This window comes from Kogia breviceps, chromosome 3 (assembly GCF_026419965.1).
Source record: "Kogia breviceps isolate mKogBre1 chromosome 3, mKogBre1 haplotype 1, whole genome shotgun sequence".
Lineage (NCBI taxonomy): Eukaryota > Metazoa > Chordata > Mammalia > Artiodactyla > Physeteridae > Kogia > Kogia breviceps.
The window spans coordinates 148,635,008-148,650,706 of record NC_081312.1 but is presented as its reverse complement, the minus strand read 5'-3'; the positions used below and the strand labels follow the sequence as shown (position 1 = coordinate 148,650,706).

The window sequence follows — 15,699 nt, the reverse complement described above, 5'->3', positions numbered from 1 at the left end:
GAACTACTGCTCAGAAAAAAAGATTCCTTTCAAAATATTACTGCTCATGGACAATGCACCCAGTCACCCAAGAGCTCTAATGGAGATGTACACAAGATTCATGCTGTTCTCATGCTGTTAACACAACATCCATTCTGCAGCCCATGGTTCAAGGAGAAATTTTGATTTTCAAGTCACTCTTTAAGAAATACGGTTTGTAAGGCTATAACTGCCATAGATAGGATTCCTCTGATGGATCTGGGCAGAGGAAGTTGAAAACCTTTGGAAAGGATTCCCCATTCTAGATGCCATTAAGACCATTTGTGATTCATGGGAAGAGGTCAAAATATCAACATTAATACGAGTTTGGAAGAAGTTGATTTCAACCCTCGTGGATGACTTTGAAGGGTTTAAGACTTCAGTAAGGGGTTCAAGACTTCAGTGGAGGAAGTAACTGCAGATACGGTGAAAATAGCAAGAGAACTAGAATTAGAAGTGGAGCCTGAAGATGCGACTGAATTGCTGCAATCTCATGATAAAACCTGAACGAATGAGGAGCTGCTTCTTACGGATGAGCAATGAAAGTGGTTTCCTAAGATGGAATCTACTCCGTGAAGGTGGTTGAAATGACAACAAAGGATTTAGAATATTAATAAACTTAGTTGATAAAGCAGTGGCAAGTTTTGCGAGGATGGACTCCAATTTTGAAAGAAGTTCTACAGTGGCTATAATGTTATCAAACAGCACTGCATGTGACAGAGAAATTGTTTGTGAAAGGAAGACTCAATTGATACAACAAACTTTACTGCTGTCTTACTTTAAGAAATATCCACAGGCACCCCAGCCTTCAGCAACCACCATCCTGCTCAGTCAGCAGCCATCAACACTGAGGCAAGACCCTCCACCAGCAAAAAGATTAAGACTCACTGAAGGCTCAGTTGATGGTTAGTATTTTTTAGCAATACAGCATTTTTAAATTAAGGTATATACTTTTTTTTAGACATAATGCTATTGCACACTTAGACTATAGTACAGTGTAAACATGACTTTTATACGCACTAGGAAACCAAAAAATTTGTGTGACTCACTTCATTGTGATATTTGCTCTATTACAATGGTCTGGAACCAAACCTGCAATATTTCCAAGGTATGCCTGGAATAATAATCTATGGTGTGACACCTTTAGGTCATGTTAATACCCTGTTCCCAACAACCGTCACACAATGGCTTCAGCATGATTACCCTTGTTTGAATAAAATATTACTTTGTGGTACAAAATGGTGATCCTCTAATTTGATAATTGCTTCTGCATTTATTAGCTGATTTTTTTTTTTTTTTTTTTTTTTTTTTTGTGGTACACGGGCCTCTCACTGTCGTGGCCTCTTCCGTTGCGGAGCACAGGCTCCGGATGCGCAGGCTCAGCGGCCATGGCTCACGGGCCCAGCCGCTCCGAGGCATGTGGGATCTTCCCGGACCGGGGCACGAACCTGCGTCCCCTGCATTGGCAGGTGGACTGTCAACCACTGCGCCACCAGGGAAGCCCTATTAGCTGATATTTTTGTACAGACAAATCCAATCCCTCCTCCTCCCAGTATCACTGCACACCCATGGATTCTTTTTTCTCGTCAACTGGATTATGATCCATTACTACCATTATTCTATGTGATGCTAAAATTATCCCAATTGGGAAAGTTGGCGGGGGGGCCCTTCAAGCGGCTCCTGTTTCTGTTTGATAAGATTCCATGAATATGACTTGAGTGTTCCCTTGCTTTCTAGAACAAGAAAATATCCTAGGCTCACTTTACTCTTTTCCTGCCCTAGACCTACAATCAGTCTTACTCCAAGGAGCTCTGCTGCCATTTAGTGGGGAATGACATTTAGGAGGGGCACTCCCTTCTGAGGCGCTGGGGAACCTAGGGGACCCCTTTGCCTTTCCAACTGCTTGGAGGTGCAGGTGTAGACTTGGGTAGTCTCTTACCAGTAACTATCTTTAGCAGCATGTTTATAGATGGTGTGAGTGAGAATGATTTGCATTTGGCTGTGGCAATCAACCAGCATGCTTCAGACTGTGGGCTTCCCTGACTCTCAAGGTAAAACATGTTCTCCTATTCTGAAGCTTCAGAGTAATTTCTGTAGCTCTGTCGGGATAGTCACTCACACTTGGGTTTATTTGCATTGCTATGAGAAGCAGAAAGGTTTTGCAATGTGATGCATTTGGTATTGCATGTCTGCTTTAGTACTAACTCATTTTGTGATCTTCGTTATGTTTTTTTTTTTTTTTTTTTTTTTTTGGTACGCGGGCCTCTCACTGTTGTGGCCTCTCCCGTTGCGGAGCACAGGCTCCGGACGCGCAGGCTCAGCGGCCACGGCTCACGGGCCCAGCTGCTCCGCGGCATGTGGGATCTTCCCGGACCGGGGCACGAGCCCGTGTCCCCTGCATTGGCAGGTGGACTCTCAACCACTGCGCCACCAGGGAAGCCCAATCTTCGTTTTGTTTTTTAGCCTCTCTAAGCCTCAGTGTTCTTAACTATAAAATGGAGTGGATCCCACCCACCTTTCACAAGGGGCTGTTGTGAAGATAATATAGAGTTCAGAATGACCCTTGACGCATGATAGAGGCTCGGTAAGTGGTCATTATTATTTTTATATTCTTGCTTGGAGGCAGGTACTATGTTTTATTCATCTTTGAATTTCCCTAGGACACCCGGTCCAGTGCCTTGCACACAGGTGCTCATAGCAAGCGTACAATACCTGAATGAAGGCTTCTTAGTGATATGGCTTCAAATAAAAAATACACATATATGTATATAAAATCAACTGACACATTTCTCTGAGAAGGATATTGTGTAAATACTGGTGGAGTTTTAGCTTTCAAGTTTGGGACCAACTGAGAGATAGACCCAGTAGTCAGGCAGATGAAGAGAAAAACACCCTGTTGTCACCTATAACGACATTTAGAGAATACGACATAGGTGTGGATCTGTGTGATAAATGGAGTTACAGGGACGTCACAAAGCCATAGCTGGGAAACACTATGTTAGATTATCACTGGAAACTCAAAACGAATCGCAGCATGGTCTGAGTAGGGCAGATAGTGCTTTTCTCTAAGATGAGGACTCAGTCTTTCTCAGTTTAGTTTTTCTGCTCTCTCTTAATCCATGGGACTCCTGATATTTTAAAAAGTGTTTTCCCAAATATTCACACCTGGCACTTCCTCTACTTTGGTTTTTATATCAGCCTGTGAGACAGCCAATGCAGGCCTTGACCATCTACCACATGCCAGGACCCGGAAAACAGAGATGACAGAGATTAAGGCACCAGCCATTCCTCCACTCTGTACTGTCTCTGCACTGGGTGTCACCAAAAAAGCTGTCTACCTGGGCCTTGTAAAATTATTCTCACCCCTAACTGTCCCCCTGTCCTCCTGGAAATCCTTCCACTGGGTTTCATGTAGTGAGGGTTAAAATGAGAAATAGCCTACAGAATCATTTTCTGAACTCCTGTTGAAGACATTGCGTGCTATATTATTATATTCATCATATATCACAGAAGGATATACCCAATGTATTCCTTCTGTAATTTGGCGCTAGACATCTGATATCTCAATAGCAAATACTGAGAAATTTATGTAACCCATCCAACTCTATGCATTTGCTAGAATTAATGCCCGATTAGAAACATATTACCCAAGGGTTTTTTAAAATGTAGAGTATTTATCATTCCTACTGAGTACTGAAGAATTAACCTTACTTAATGGAAGGTCTGGCCTTTGCCCTTCGCTACTGGGAGGTGATCTCTAAGGCCCTGGAATGTCCTGCCTGTTGGGAGTGTCTTTGCCTGGGGTTTTGGCCACTGGACAGTCTACCACTGTGATTTGTGATGGAGGTTTTGAGACACATCCTGTGAGTTCTCACCTCTAAAGGAAGTAGAGACTAAAGATATTAACCTGACCTCCAGGAGAGAGGTCATAGAACAGTATTTTACGGCCAACAGGACATGTGAAACGCTGCTGTGTCACCCATACTTACCCGCATGCAATGGCACATCCCGACGGGGCATACGCACATGCCATCACCCACGTGCAGGGCATTGTGACCGCGTGCTCCTGCAACACAGCACACACCATGCACGCAATGAACGAGGGCACTTCTACACAAACGTCAGTTTTTACCAAGTAAAATCAGTGAAGCGTCTACCAAATTACCTTCTAGTTTCAAAGGGTCAGTGGTTTGGGCTGAGACTGATGAGGAGACTCAGATCCTCTATAATCAACCAAACTTTGTGTCATACATTCTAAAAGTTAAAAATCTCAACTAGCAAAAGAATATCCTTGACGGTTTACTTCTTTCTTACTGTTATACTCCCCCTGTTGTTCTGAATGAATATTGGGGCTCATTTTCTTTGAAAGCTCTGTCTGAATTTCATTTCCCATACGTATATGCTTCACCTTATTTACTCAGATTCCCTCTATTTTAAAAACGTATTCTTGAATGACTCTTTACAAGTTTGTTTACCTGTGAGTGAGTATACAAGAGCCTCTGTCCTCTGTGGGCCTTAAACCATTCCTGGGCAGGTAGGAATGGGGGTGGGCTCGGGGAGGGGGATTAGAGTTGCGCTCTGGGAGAAAAGGAAACCTGTAAACTGGACGCATTCAGAGGAGGTGTAAGTCCTCGGCTCCTGGCTGGGGTCTGAGTCACCCATATTCTCCTGCATGCGTATAAGCAACTAAGGCATGATTCAAAAACTTCTGAGTCTGTGGCCCTATTTCCACGGCAGCCACGGGTCCTGGACCTGGTTCTAACGCCAGCGAGATGTGCAGCCTCGCACAGGCTGGCCATAGTCTCACCTCGTTCTCCCTCTCCGTCTGGGAAGGGAGAGGGTGGGACTAGATGGTTTGTAAAGTACATTCAAGTGCTGGTCTTCTTTCCTGTTATGATTCTCTGTGTTTTTGTGGGGAGACATGGGCCTTGATACTGCCTGTCAAAGTTCTTTGTCACTCACGGAGTAGTAGCCCTTCAGACATCATGAATAACCTACTTCCACGAATGGGTGGCCACTCTCAGCACAGGGCACCCCGGCCCCTTTGCTGACAAGTAATAACTATGCCCCTACCAGGGACCACAAGAGGCAACCCCATGGCTCCCCAGACACCAGGCGGCGTGTGCTCTACGCCATGCTAAGGCATAAACAGAAGCAACCCCCCAGCCCCACCCCTGAAGACGCTGAGGAGTTCTGGCGAGGCAGAGTGATGTATAGGAAAGCCCTCTGCAAATTGTTACATTGTCATTTTTATTATTCCCCAGGGGCCTGACCATTCCGGACTCTGCTCTACAAGATGGTTCTGGGCCCCCTTGAGCAGGTTGTGTTAACAACTGCCTATTATGACATTTACTGAACACGTTCAATAATGTGGAATAAGGACGCTGTTCGAGACAGATATAGGTTTCTTTTTTATACAGTGAAAAGGAAGACTTTCTAAGTAAACACTGGAGTCCATATTTAATATACAGTACTTGTTACTGCAAATGCCAACACAATGCAGGCATGCAAGTGCACCTACACGTAGAATCTGGCCTTTCTGTTTCATTAGAAGTCTAAACTTAGGTCTCATTTGGAGCAGTACATGCCTATGCCAGACTTGCAAGGGGCTGAGACTCCACGGCACCCCTGCGAAGAGCAGTTTAATCCCACTGAAGTCTCAGCTCCCCACCCACTGTTTGCTCAAGTCCACGTGCTATGGAGTCTAGTCGAAGACAGAGAGGGAAGAGGAAACTGGGGGTTGGGTGCCTCTTATCATCAGCCAGAAGAAAAATCCTAAATGCAGTAGTAGCACGTGTGAACGTGACAAGTGTCGGGGCCGTGCCCTTTCCTGTTTCCGTATCAGCACCCTCTATATTAGCCCTGCATGCTCTCCTCTGGGCGAGGGGTTCGGCTCAAGACAGGAATGAACGCTACAGTGGGCTGCTGAAACGTCCGAACACGGGTGGGCTTTCATGGGGTTTGCACCCCCAAACAGGCTCCTGAAGGGCAGGGCGACCAGTAGTGGGGTGCTTGGAGAGGACGAGGACAGGGCTGGGGTTCTGAAGTGTCTCAATCCACCAGGGACAATGCCTTACCTTGTTAGTAGTGAAGGAATCCCACACGATCACCTTCCCATCCTGGAGGGAAATGAGTAAACAGTTGAACGAGCCAGAGGTCACTACTGGGGACATGGAAGTGGGGGAGGGGCAATATAGGGGTAGGGGATGAAGAGGTACAAATTGTTATGTATAACATAAGCTACAAGGATATATTGTACAACACAGGGAATATAGCCAATAGTTAATAATAACTATAGATGGAGTACATAACCTTTAAAACTTGTGAGTCACTATATTGTACACCTGTAACTTATATAATATGGTATATCAACTCCACTTGAAGAAAAACAAAAAAGAGGAAACAGTTCTAAAATTGTCAGCAAGCCCTAACATGTTAACTGCTGAGAACCTCATGGAAAGCCAAGTCCAGCTGGGCAGTGCCAAGTGGAAAGCCAGAGCAAGTATCTGGACAATCAACCAAGACCCTCCAACCCATCCTTGAAGAAACGGGAGTAGGTGGCGACAGCACTTTCCAGCCTGATGCAAGTCTCAGTTGTCAACCTTGCATCCCTTGTGTAGATACAATGACAAAAAAGCAACACTCAGACACTTCTTTTACGCCAATTATAAACCAAGCACAAATTGTGGGTAAACTGTCATCGCCATCGTACCCCAAATGTCAGTAAGTTATATACAGGGATAAGGTAAGGCTGAAATTACCTTCGGATGCCTGACAGTAACTAATGGTCCTTCTCCTCACCCTTCCCCCACCCCACCTCCCCAGCCCGTCCTCCCTACCATTCGCCTTTGAGTCCACGTTCCCTGCAGGAGCGTGTAAGAGCCCCACACCACTCTTCGCCCCCCTCCCTGTGTGGAAGCTGTGGAGGGGGACTAGGTGGGCCTGACATCAGTCTGACTCCCCCGGGCGCTCATGGACATCACAGCCTCACCCCCACCCACACTGCAAAACAACATGGGACTCACACCTGTGATGGTGGGGACCCCCGTGGGCAGCTGTTCCGGAAACAAAGAGCACTCCCTGTGGAGGGTGAGCTCTGGGCGATGCCACAGACAACACGGCCACTTTCACTGCAATCGCTCTGCAGCCCCAGTAGGGGGTGTGGGGAGGGGCTATGATGCCATCTGTTTGTAACACAAACCCATCAGAGATAAACCCACGGGGTCGCTGCAGCGCAGTCGTCTACCCAGAACGTGGCGTAAGGGTTGTGTGGGCCCCCAGGCTCCCGCTGGCAGTGGAGGAGGACGGCTGAGCCGACCTCCTTCAGCACGTGGGTCCCCACCCCCAACATCCTCAGGGATGGAGAATCTGCAGCCTCTACCGCAGGCTTGATTTTTTAAAATCACTCAAGCCATTTGGAGCCAGATCTGGTGAGTGAGGTGAATTCCACTTAGGGGCACCAGCAAGGTCTGAGTAACGAAAGTGACACAGCTGCTTGCTTCACTTGATCTGATGGAAGATTTCCATGTTCACGCTGCGTGGGGCCGAGAGGCCGTGATCAAAGGCAAAGTCGGCGGTTTGGGGCCTTTTAAGACTCCTAAGCACATCTGTGCTTCTAATTTTTCTGACTAAACGCCCATACATGCTGTGTGGGTGAATTAGATAACAGAGCAGAGGCCTGCGGCAGAGCAGGGGGTAGAGACTCAGCGGATCACCCAAGTCAGCGTTCCCGTCAGAGGCTTCCTCCACCGCACAGCCCGCCTGCCTGGCTCCACCACCCACCTACTGTGCGCTCTGGAGAGAGAGAGGCAACCAAGAAGCTAAAAGCAGTCTCATAACTAAATGTGGTCCCTCCGTGAGCACAGACATTTACACCAGGGGCCTACATACCTGGAGAGACTGTGCCTCCACCCCAAACCCCAACCCACTCAGTCAGGCAGATTAATTTCCTGCCTTTGAAGGGAGAAAGGCTGCTCTGAGTCACTCAAAGTCTGTTCCAGAGCCCTTCTGCTGTTTCCCACCTTCCTCCCTTCCCCCACCCACCTCTCTGACTCCCCCTGCAGTAGAGGTGGATGGATGGAGTCAGCAGTGCTGAAGCGTCCCTCCTCCTTTCCCACCCTCTCTAGTAAGAGTGGTACACGAGTGACAGAAAGTCCAACATATGGCATCCTTTTAAGGATAAAAAAAAAAGTCTAAAAGGCTAGGTGGCAACATGTACATCTCAACAACCACTTTGTAAAAAGGTTGACTGACCCTCCAAACAGTACACTTTGGAAAAAAGTCTAGAAAGAGGTGCCCTAAGATAATAATGATTGTAACAGGGTGGTAAGGGTAAAAACCTTTTCTTTCTTTTTTCCAGTTAAATACATAACTGATACATTAAATTTTTTATGAACATAAAAAAAAGCAAGTGCAACGTGATATACTAGGTTTGTAGGTAATACAGGAGATTAATAACACCTGTCCTATCAAACATAGTACCGACAGAGATATTAGAACTCATGGATTATTTACAATATGTACAGTTTTGATACTTAAAAGGGTTATAAATAAAAACCAAATTTTCCTTGGAAAAAGCTGGACCAAAGGCAGAGGCAGTGGTCGAGGGTGGGGTAAACTGGCCATAAAAAATATATGACTTCAGTTTATGGTTTTATGTTCAACAAATGTAACATCAAAATAGACATAAAAAGCACTAAGCAGTGGTAGCTAGCTTCCTGAAAGACATGTCCTTGTCCAGGCCCCTCCCTCATTATATCCGTGTTGATCTGTGTGACCAGGGGAATGCAGAAGAAGGGAAGGAATGTCACTTTTGAGGCCAGGTCATCAAAGACAGCACGGCTTCTACCTTTGTCTCCCTCTCCTGCTCTGGTGGAGGCCAGCTACCATGTCACAAGCAGCCCGATGGAAAGGTCCACATGGTGAGGAGCTAAGGCCTCCAGCCAAGAGCCATGTGAGTGAGCCATTTTGGAAGCGAGCTTCTGCCTTAGCCAAGCTGTCAAATGACTGCATCCCTGACCAACAACTTGACTGCAACCTTGTGAGACACCCTGAGCCAGTACTATCCTGCTGAGCTGCTCTTGATTCCTCACTCACAGAAACCATGTAAGATACGAAATACTCACTGTGTAAGTTGTTAAACTTGGGGGTAATTTGTTATGTAGCAGTTTAATAACTAATACGTTAAGATGTAAAATAAACCATGTCAACTATATAAAATGAATGAAAAAATTATACTTCACAAAATACATAGTTTAAATTTGTTCTTTAAGGCATAAAAACTGCTAAACTCTTAAAGTGAAAGAAGCCACAATGGCACTTCAACCACTTATGCCCTCAACTTGGAGGAAAAAAAAATCCCTAATTTAAAAATGGTTTCACTTACAGATAAGACCTTGAAATATACTCAGGAAGAAAATGTTTGAATGGTTTGTCAAATAGAGTTTATAATATTTCAATTATTACTAATTCCAAATCTACCCAAATTAGTGAAGTTTTCAAGTACGCCAGAGAATTCTTAACAGGGTAACTCGTGTCCTTTGGCGAACAGGCAGAGACATAACATTCGGAGAGGGTCTTCTGAAAAGGACGGCTCTTTCCCTTCAGCTTACAATCAGAAATGTGCCCATCATCACCCGACAGGTGTGACATACCTGCGAGGAGCTCACGATCCTCCTCTTATCCTTGCACCAGTCCATGCACAGAACCTTGTTCCCGTGGCCTTTGAGGGTCCTTCTGGTCTTCATGACAAACTGCCCCAGGCCCTCCACGCGCTCGGCCACCTGGTGCACTGCAAGGACAAGACACACTCAATCCCGTGACCAAGGACCAGGTCTGAGCTGCAAGCTGGCACAGGGAAGCTATCGGTGCTTCCTTCTCCTGCGCTTTACCCTATTGCCCTCGCGATGCTCTCTCTTTCAAGCTCAGGAGAAGGTAGAGACAAGCTGTCATTCTCTCTCTGTGTAAGAGCCTACATTTATAACTTATATAATATTGTGCATCAACTATACTTCAATAAAAAATGACCCTGTTTTTCAAAGCACTTCCATATATGCACGTTGAGGGATTAAGAACAGGACTGCCTCATATTTGCAAAGCTCTACATAGAACTCTCCCACTGAAGGGCCACAGCTCTGCAAGGCGGGCAGGTAGGCAGTGGGGTGAGATCGCTACTCCCTTTGAATGGGTGAAGAGACTGAGGCTTACAGAGGTTATCTGGCTAATACGAGTTCATACAACTGACCAGGAGCAAAGTGGGGGCTTCTGGTTCTTTTACCTACTACTTGCCAGTCACAAGGACAAGTGACTTTACAGAAACCGTCCTATCAGGTGCCAGGACATGCACCACCTGCTCAACAGCAGGCCCTGTGTTTCCTCACTGGTCCCCCCCATGTCTGGCATGGGTCTGGGACATGGTAATTGCCCAATCCATGTGCTGCAGGAAAGAGTGAATTGACTGACCCTCCAAACAGTACACTGTGGATTTACTGAAAGCTTACAGCGCCGGCAGAGATCAACGCAACATTCCACAAGTCTGAACACACGATCTGCAGAAGGTACATACCTCAGGAAGGCGCTCCAAAAATCAATCTCTCAGGGGCTGGGACCACAGCCTCTTTCCTGAGGCCAAGGGAGAGCTTTTGGGGGGGCATTTGGAGAGGCTGTCAGAGGGAGACAAGCTCACGCAAAGTAGCAGAAAGGGCCCCAGAAACCATCCGGTCCATGCCGTCATCGTGCAGGTGAGGAAACTGAGGTGGGGGTCATGTGGCTTCTGTCGCCTAGTACGGCGCCACCCCCTCTCAGTTAGAGGCTGTGCCGGGCTCCTAACCCCACCTCTGCTTCTCCTTCCTCTAAATCTCTCAACTGGGTCTTTTTCTGTGCAGGTGGGGAGGAGGGAAAGGGGCATTCTAGGCCAGGGACAGCCCCAGGACAGGTGTGGTGTCTTGGTACAGACAGGACGTCACGGGTAGAGAGAGGCAAGGCGCCGGCTCTGGCCTCCCCGGGGAGCCTCTGGTGCTCGCCGGGGAAGCGCTCACTTCCCTCACTTGAAGCCTGGGCTGAGGGGCTGACTCTGCACTTTAACCCTTGTGACAACAGTGCCCCTTCTCGGGAGATCCTTCCTTTCTTCTTCCCTCCCCTCTTCCCTTCCTTCTCTTTAAACGCTTCGTTGGGTATTTCCTAAAAACAAGCAATTCTCTTGCGATAACAACAGTATAATTATCAAAGTCAGAGAACTGACACTGAAACAATACGATGTCTCATCTATAGACCTTATTGAGATGCTCTCCAGTGTCCCAACAATATATTTAGAGCAAAAGAAAACATAAGATCGCGTGTTGCAGTCACTGGTCACTTTCTTTCATCTCTAGTTATTTTGTTCCCCAACCTGGGCTTGTCTGATGCTTCCTCAAGACTAGTTTTGGGTAATGCACGTTCGGCAGGAACACCACAGACTAACGCTGAGGTCCTGCCCCCAACACCTGTCCCGTCAGGAGGCACCTGCTGCGCGCTAGTCCCATCACCAGCAAAGTTGACTCGGATCATTTGGTCAAGGTGGCGTCTGCCAGGGTTCTCCACTGTACACTTAGCATTTTGCCTTTTGTCATGAAAAGGTACTTTGTGGGGATGTACTCTGAGAGTACATAAACATCACAAAACTCCTCAAACTTGAATACCCTACTTTTAACATCCATTAATGATTCTTGCCTGAACCAATTATGATGACTTTTCTAATTCCATCATTCCTTCTGCATGTTTTAGTTGACTTTCTAATATAAAGAGGAGTGTTCCTTCTTCCCCTATGTATTTATTCATTCATTTACATTAGTAGGGACTCATGGATTCTCACTTTATTCAAGAAGTTATAAGCCTCTACTACTATTTATTTTGATGCCCAACTCGTCCCTGATTTGCTCAGTGGGAGCCCCATCGGGCAGGCTCCCGAGACTTTCCGACATGTCCCCATCATCCTCGGAGCACATCTCCTTGTGGGCTTCTGTTCCCTCCCTGCCCTAGCCCTGGAAGCAGGTATTTATTTCTCCAAGAAGTCTTGGTTTCTTTTAGTTGCCCCATTTCTTTGTGATGAAATAAAAATGAGTGAACAGGTTAAAAGTCTCTGTGAAAACCCACGCCGTAAAAAGTACTTGCTGAACTATACAGTGCTACATGGATGTGCAATTATTATGCCATCGCTTCTGCAAAGACGCTGCATTCTTTATCGCCACCAACAGCACGTTAGTCTTTTATGGAAACATTCTTCACAAAAACATACTGAACGCGATTTAAAAACAGACTGAATTTTTCTAATTTCTTATAGGCCTTTTACACAAGCTTATACCAGCTCAGAGCTGTGAGCATATTCTAGTTAGTATTTTACTTTGAAACTTCATATCAATATTAGTGCTACTTCCCCCAGTTCAGCATTAGGATAATCGTAGTCGTTTAATGTCACTCTTACCAAAAAAAAAAAAAAAAAAAAGATGACTCATCACCCAAAATAGGGCCTCCTTGCAAAGCATGAATTTGAACACATCCCAACTATTAATTATTTTTTCTCACTGCATTTTCTCTTCCCATATATAGATTCACTCCCAACCTACTCTATCCTGTTTCTATCTGCCAAACCTCACGCCTGCTGAATTAAAGAGTTTTTTTTAAACTTTAAATGCCAGAAAGTAAAAACAAAAACCAAAAAACTGGAAACGAGTGGAATATGCTCTGTAAATCATTTGTGGGAGCTTGGTTCACGACAGATGTGGTTTCTCTCCTTCGCTTTCTGATGAACCATGCCTTCAGGATTTAACTTTTTCTTTTTTAAAAAATGAAATGATGAACACGGCTAGCTGGTTTCTAGAATAGAATGATAGCCTGTTAAGAAATCCCACTAGAAGGTAAGTGGCAGGAGGATGGGGTGCTGTCTTGTTGGATCTCCTTGGAGCATTCACTGCAACAGAGCAGTCAGGAGTCCGGGCTCCGGGTCACAGTCCTGCACAGTCGCACACCAGCTGTGCAACTGTGAGCCTCTGCTCACCTTCCTGCCCCCTCGCTTCCCTCATGGGGTTGTTGGGAGAACTATCCCAGCCTGGCACAAAGGGAGCACTCAATGAATGTTCGCTATTACTCTCCAGCTTGGCACACAGTGGGAACCCAGTATTTACTGAAAGGATAAAGGGAATGCTCAGTGATTACTAAATTTCAGTCAACTGCAGCAATCCTAGGCAGCAGGTTTTGGTGGGCTAACCTAACTTTTCAGCCCCTTTCCCTTCTTTCTCTGTACCTCTCTCTACCCCTAATCCATCATCTCTGCTTCAGCTGCCAACCAACTCCTAAATGTATCAGCACAAACTTGCTAGCGCTGGTAGTAGGAGCCTCACTTGTTTCCTGATCCAAGGAGTCCGAATCCATGGGATGGAGCCAGGATGCTGCATTTCCACATGCTCCCCAGGTGAGATATACCCACTAAAGGTGCAGGTGGGGCAGCTCTGAGAAGGTTCAGAAAGGCAGCTTCTTGGATGGGAGGGCGGGGTGGGGAAATGGGGCAGATAAGGGGAGGATTCCAGAGTCCGTGGTTGAGGACACAGCGATGCCTCAAACCCCAAAGGACAATTCAGAAAGGAGCTGGTTGGGGAGAAAGCCATAATTCAAAAAAGATACGTGCACCCCAATGTTCACTGCAGCACAATCTACAATAGCCAGGTCATGGAAACAACCTAAATGCCCACTGACAGATGAATGGATAAAGAAGTTGTGGCACGTGTATACAATGGAATACTACTCGGCCACAAAAAAGAATGAAATAATGCCATTTGCAGCAACACGGATGGACTTAGAGATTATCATACCAAGTGAAGTAAGTCAGACAAAGGCAAATATCATATGCTATCACTCATATGTGGAATCTAATTTTTAAAAATGATACAAATGAACCTATTTACAAAACATAAACAGACGTACAGATATTGAAAACAAACTTATGGTTACCAAAGGGGAAACGTGGTGGGGAGGGATAAATGAGGAGCTTGGGATAACATACACACATTACTATATATAAGATAGATAACTAACAAGGACCTACTGTATATCACAGGGAACTCTACTCAATATTCTGTGATAACCTATATGAGAAAAGAATCTAAAAAAGAATGAATATATGTATATGTATAACTGAATCACTTTGCTGTACACCTGAAACTAACACAACATTGTACATCAACTATACTCCAATAAAATTTTTTAAAACAAGAAATAGGGCTTCCCTGGTGGCGCAGTGGTTGAGAGTCCGCCTGCCGATGCAGGGGACACGGGTTCATGCCCCGGTCCGGGAAGATCCCACATGCCGCGGAGCGGCTGGGCCCGTGAGCCATGGCCGCTGAGCCTGCGCATCCGGAGCCTGTGCTCCGCAACGGGAGAGGCTACAACAGTGAGAGGCCCGTGTACCGCAATAAAAAAAAAAAAGAAAGAAAAAAAAAGAAATAAAGGAACTGGTTGGGAATTAAGATGATAAGCGCTCTTTCTTATGAATGATGTGCAGGTAGGGTAGTTGCTGGAAACTGAAAGCCATGGCTGGAACTCAAGAAGAGCGCTAGAGCTGGAAGTATAGGCTAGTAACTGTCTACTGCTTGAATGATGTTTCCCTCCTATGTGCCAAATGCTTGGGTACAGAAAAGAAGAAGACAGTTCCTGCTCTTACTGGGCTCACAGTCTGCAGGGCACGGACAGGCCAGCACACAGGTAACCACTGCAGTGTAGTGAGAAGGTAACTAACAGAGGTGTCGGGGAGCCGAAGGCAACATGGCTGACTCTGCTGCAGGTGCAGCCATTGGAGGAGATGTCCCAGGAACCTGGTTTTGAAGGATGCACAGGAGTTGGGGTAAGGAAGGGGGAGGCAGGAAATTAGTTAATTACCATTTACTTTTGTTCGTTATTCAGTAAAACGGAAGACATGACCTAATCCATGGGGTGTGCTGTGGTTTAATAGGGAAAGCAAATTAAAGTGCTTAACGATATTTGGCTGGCCAGGAATCAAAAATGTACAGGTGGGGACTAGGGGCTGTGGACCAAAACACTGGAAACAACATGACCTGGAGCAAAGAGGGCTTCTGAAATGGAAGGGCCATGAAATGTCAAATGTAATTTTCTGTCATTTTTAATGACGGCAGAACATTCCACTTACGAATATACCATTAACTAAAAATTCCCAACCAGTGGACACTCACTTTGCTCCAGGGCCACTGTGATACCCTTGCATTGCATTACCTCCTTAGATAAATTCCAATTTGTGGCATAGCTGAGTTAAACGGAAAGCACATTTTTGAAGGCTTTCAATGCCCATTGCCATGATCCATCATTTACTGTGTGTCTCCCGCGTGACAGGTGCTGGGCTGAGAGCTTTACACGTGGCCTGAGGTCACAGGCTTTATCTCCATTTCTACCGAAAAGGAAACAGGCTCAGGGAGGCTAAGGACATTATGCACACACACACTTGGGCCTCTCAGAACAGATAAATACCATCCATCGTGGGGTAAACTCTGGACAGGTGGCTGTGATTCTTTAGAAAATCAAGGACTAGGTGAGGCAGTGACAAAGGCTTCCTGGTCCAGAAGACACCCCAACCTTGGATCCCTCCTACTTCCTGATGTAGCCAGAGCAATGGGTCATTTAGACCAAGAGTCAAGAAACCCG

General features: G+C 46.0%; 1 protein-coding gene across 3 annotated transcripts in view; it reads right to left on the bottom strand.

Annotated features, from left to right (window-relative positions):
* The window catches only part of GNB5 (G protein subunit beta 5), a 43,419-nt gene that overhangs the window by 20,467 nt on the left and 7,253 nt on the right, over positions 1 to 15,699 (bottom strand). For all 3 annotated transcript variants that reach the window (XM_059056292.2, XM_059056294.2, XM_059056293.2), the window contains exons 2-4: positions 9,672 to 9,808; positions 6,096 to 6,137; positions 4,008 to 4,084 (exon numbers count right to left, since the gene is read on the bottom strand). In XM_059056292.2, coding sequence (XP_058912275.1) covers positions 4,008 to 4,084; positions 6,096 to 6,137; positions 9,672 to 9,808 — 256 coding nt within the window. The remainder of the gene's footprint in view (positions 1 to 4,007; positions 4,085 to 6,095; positions 6,138 to 9,671; positions 9,809 to 15,699) is intronic.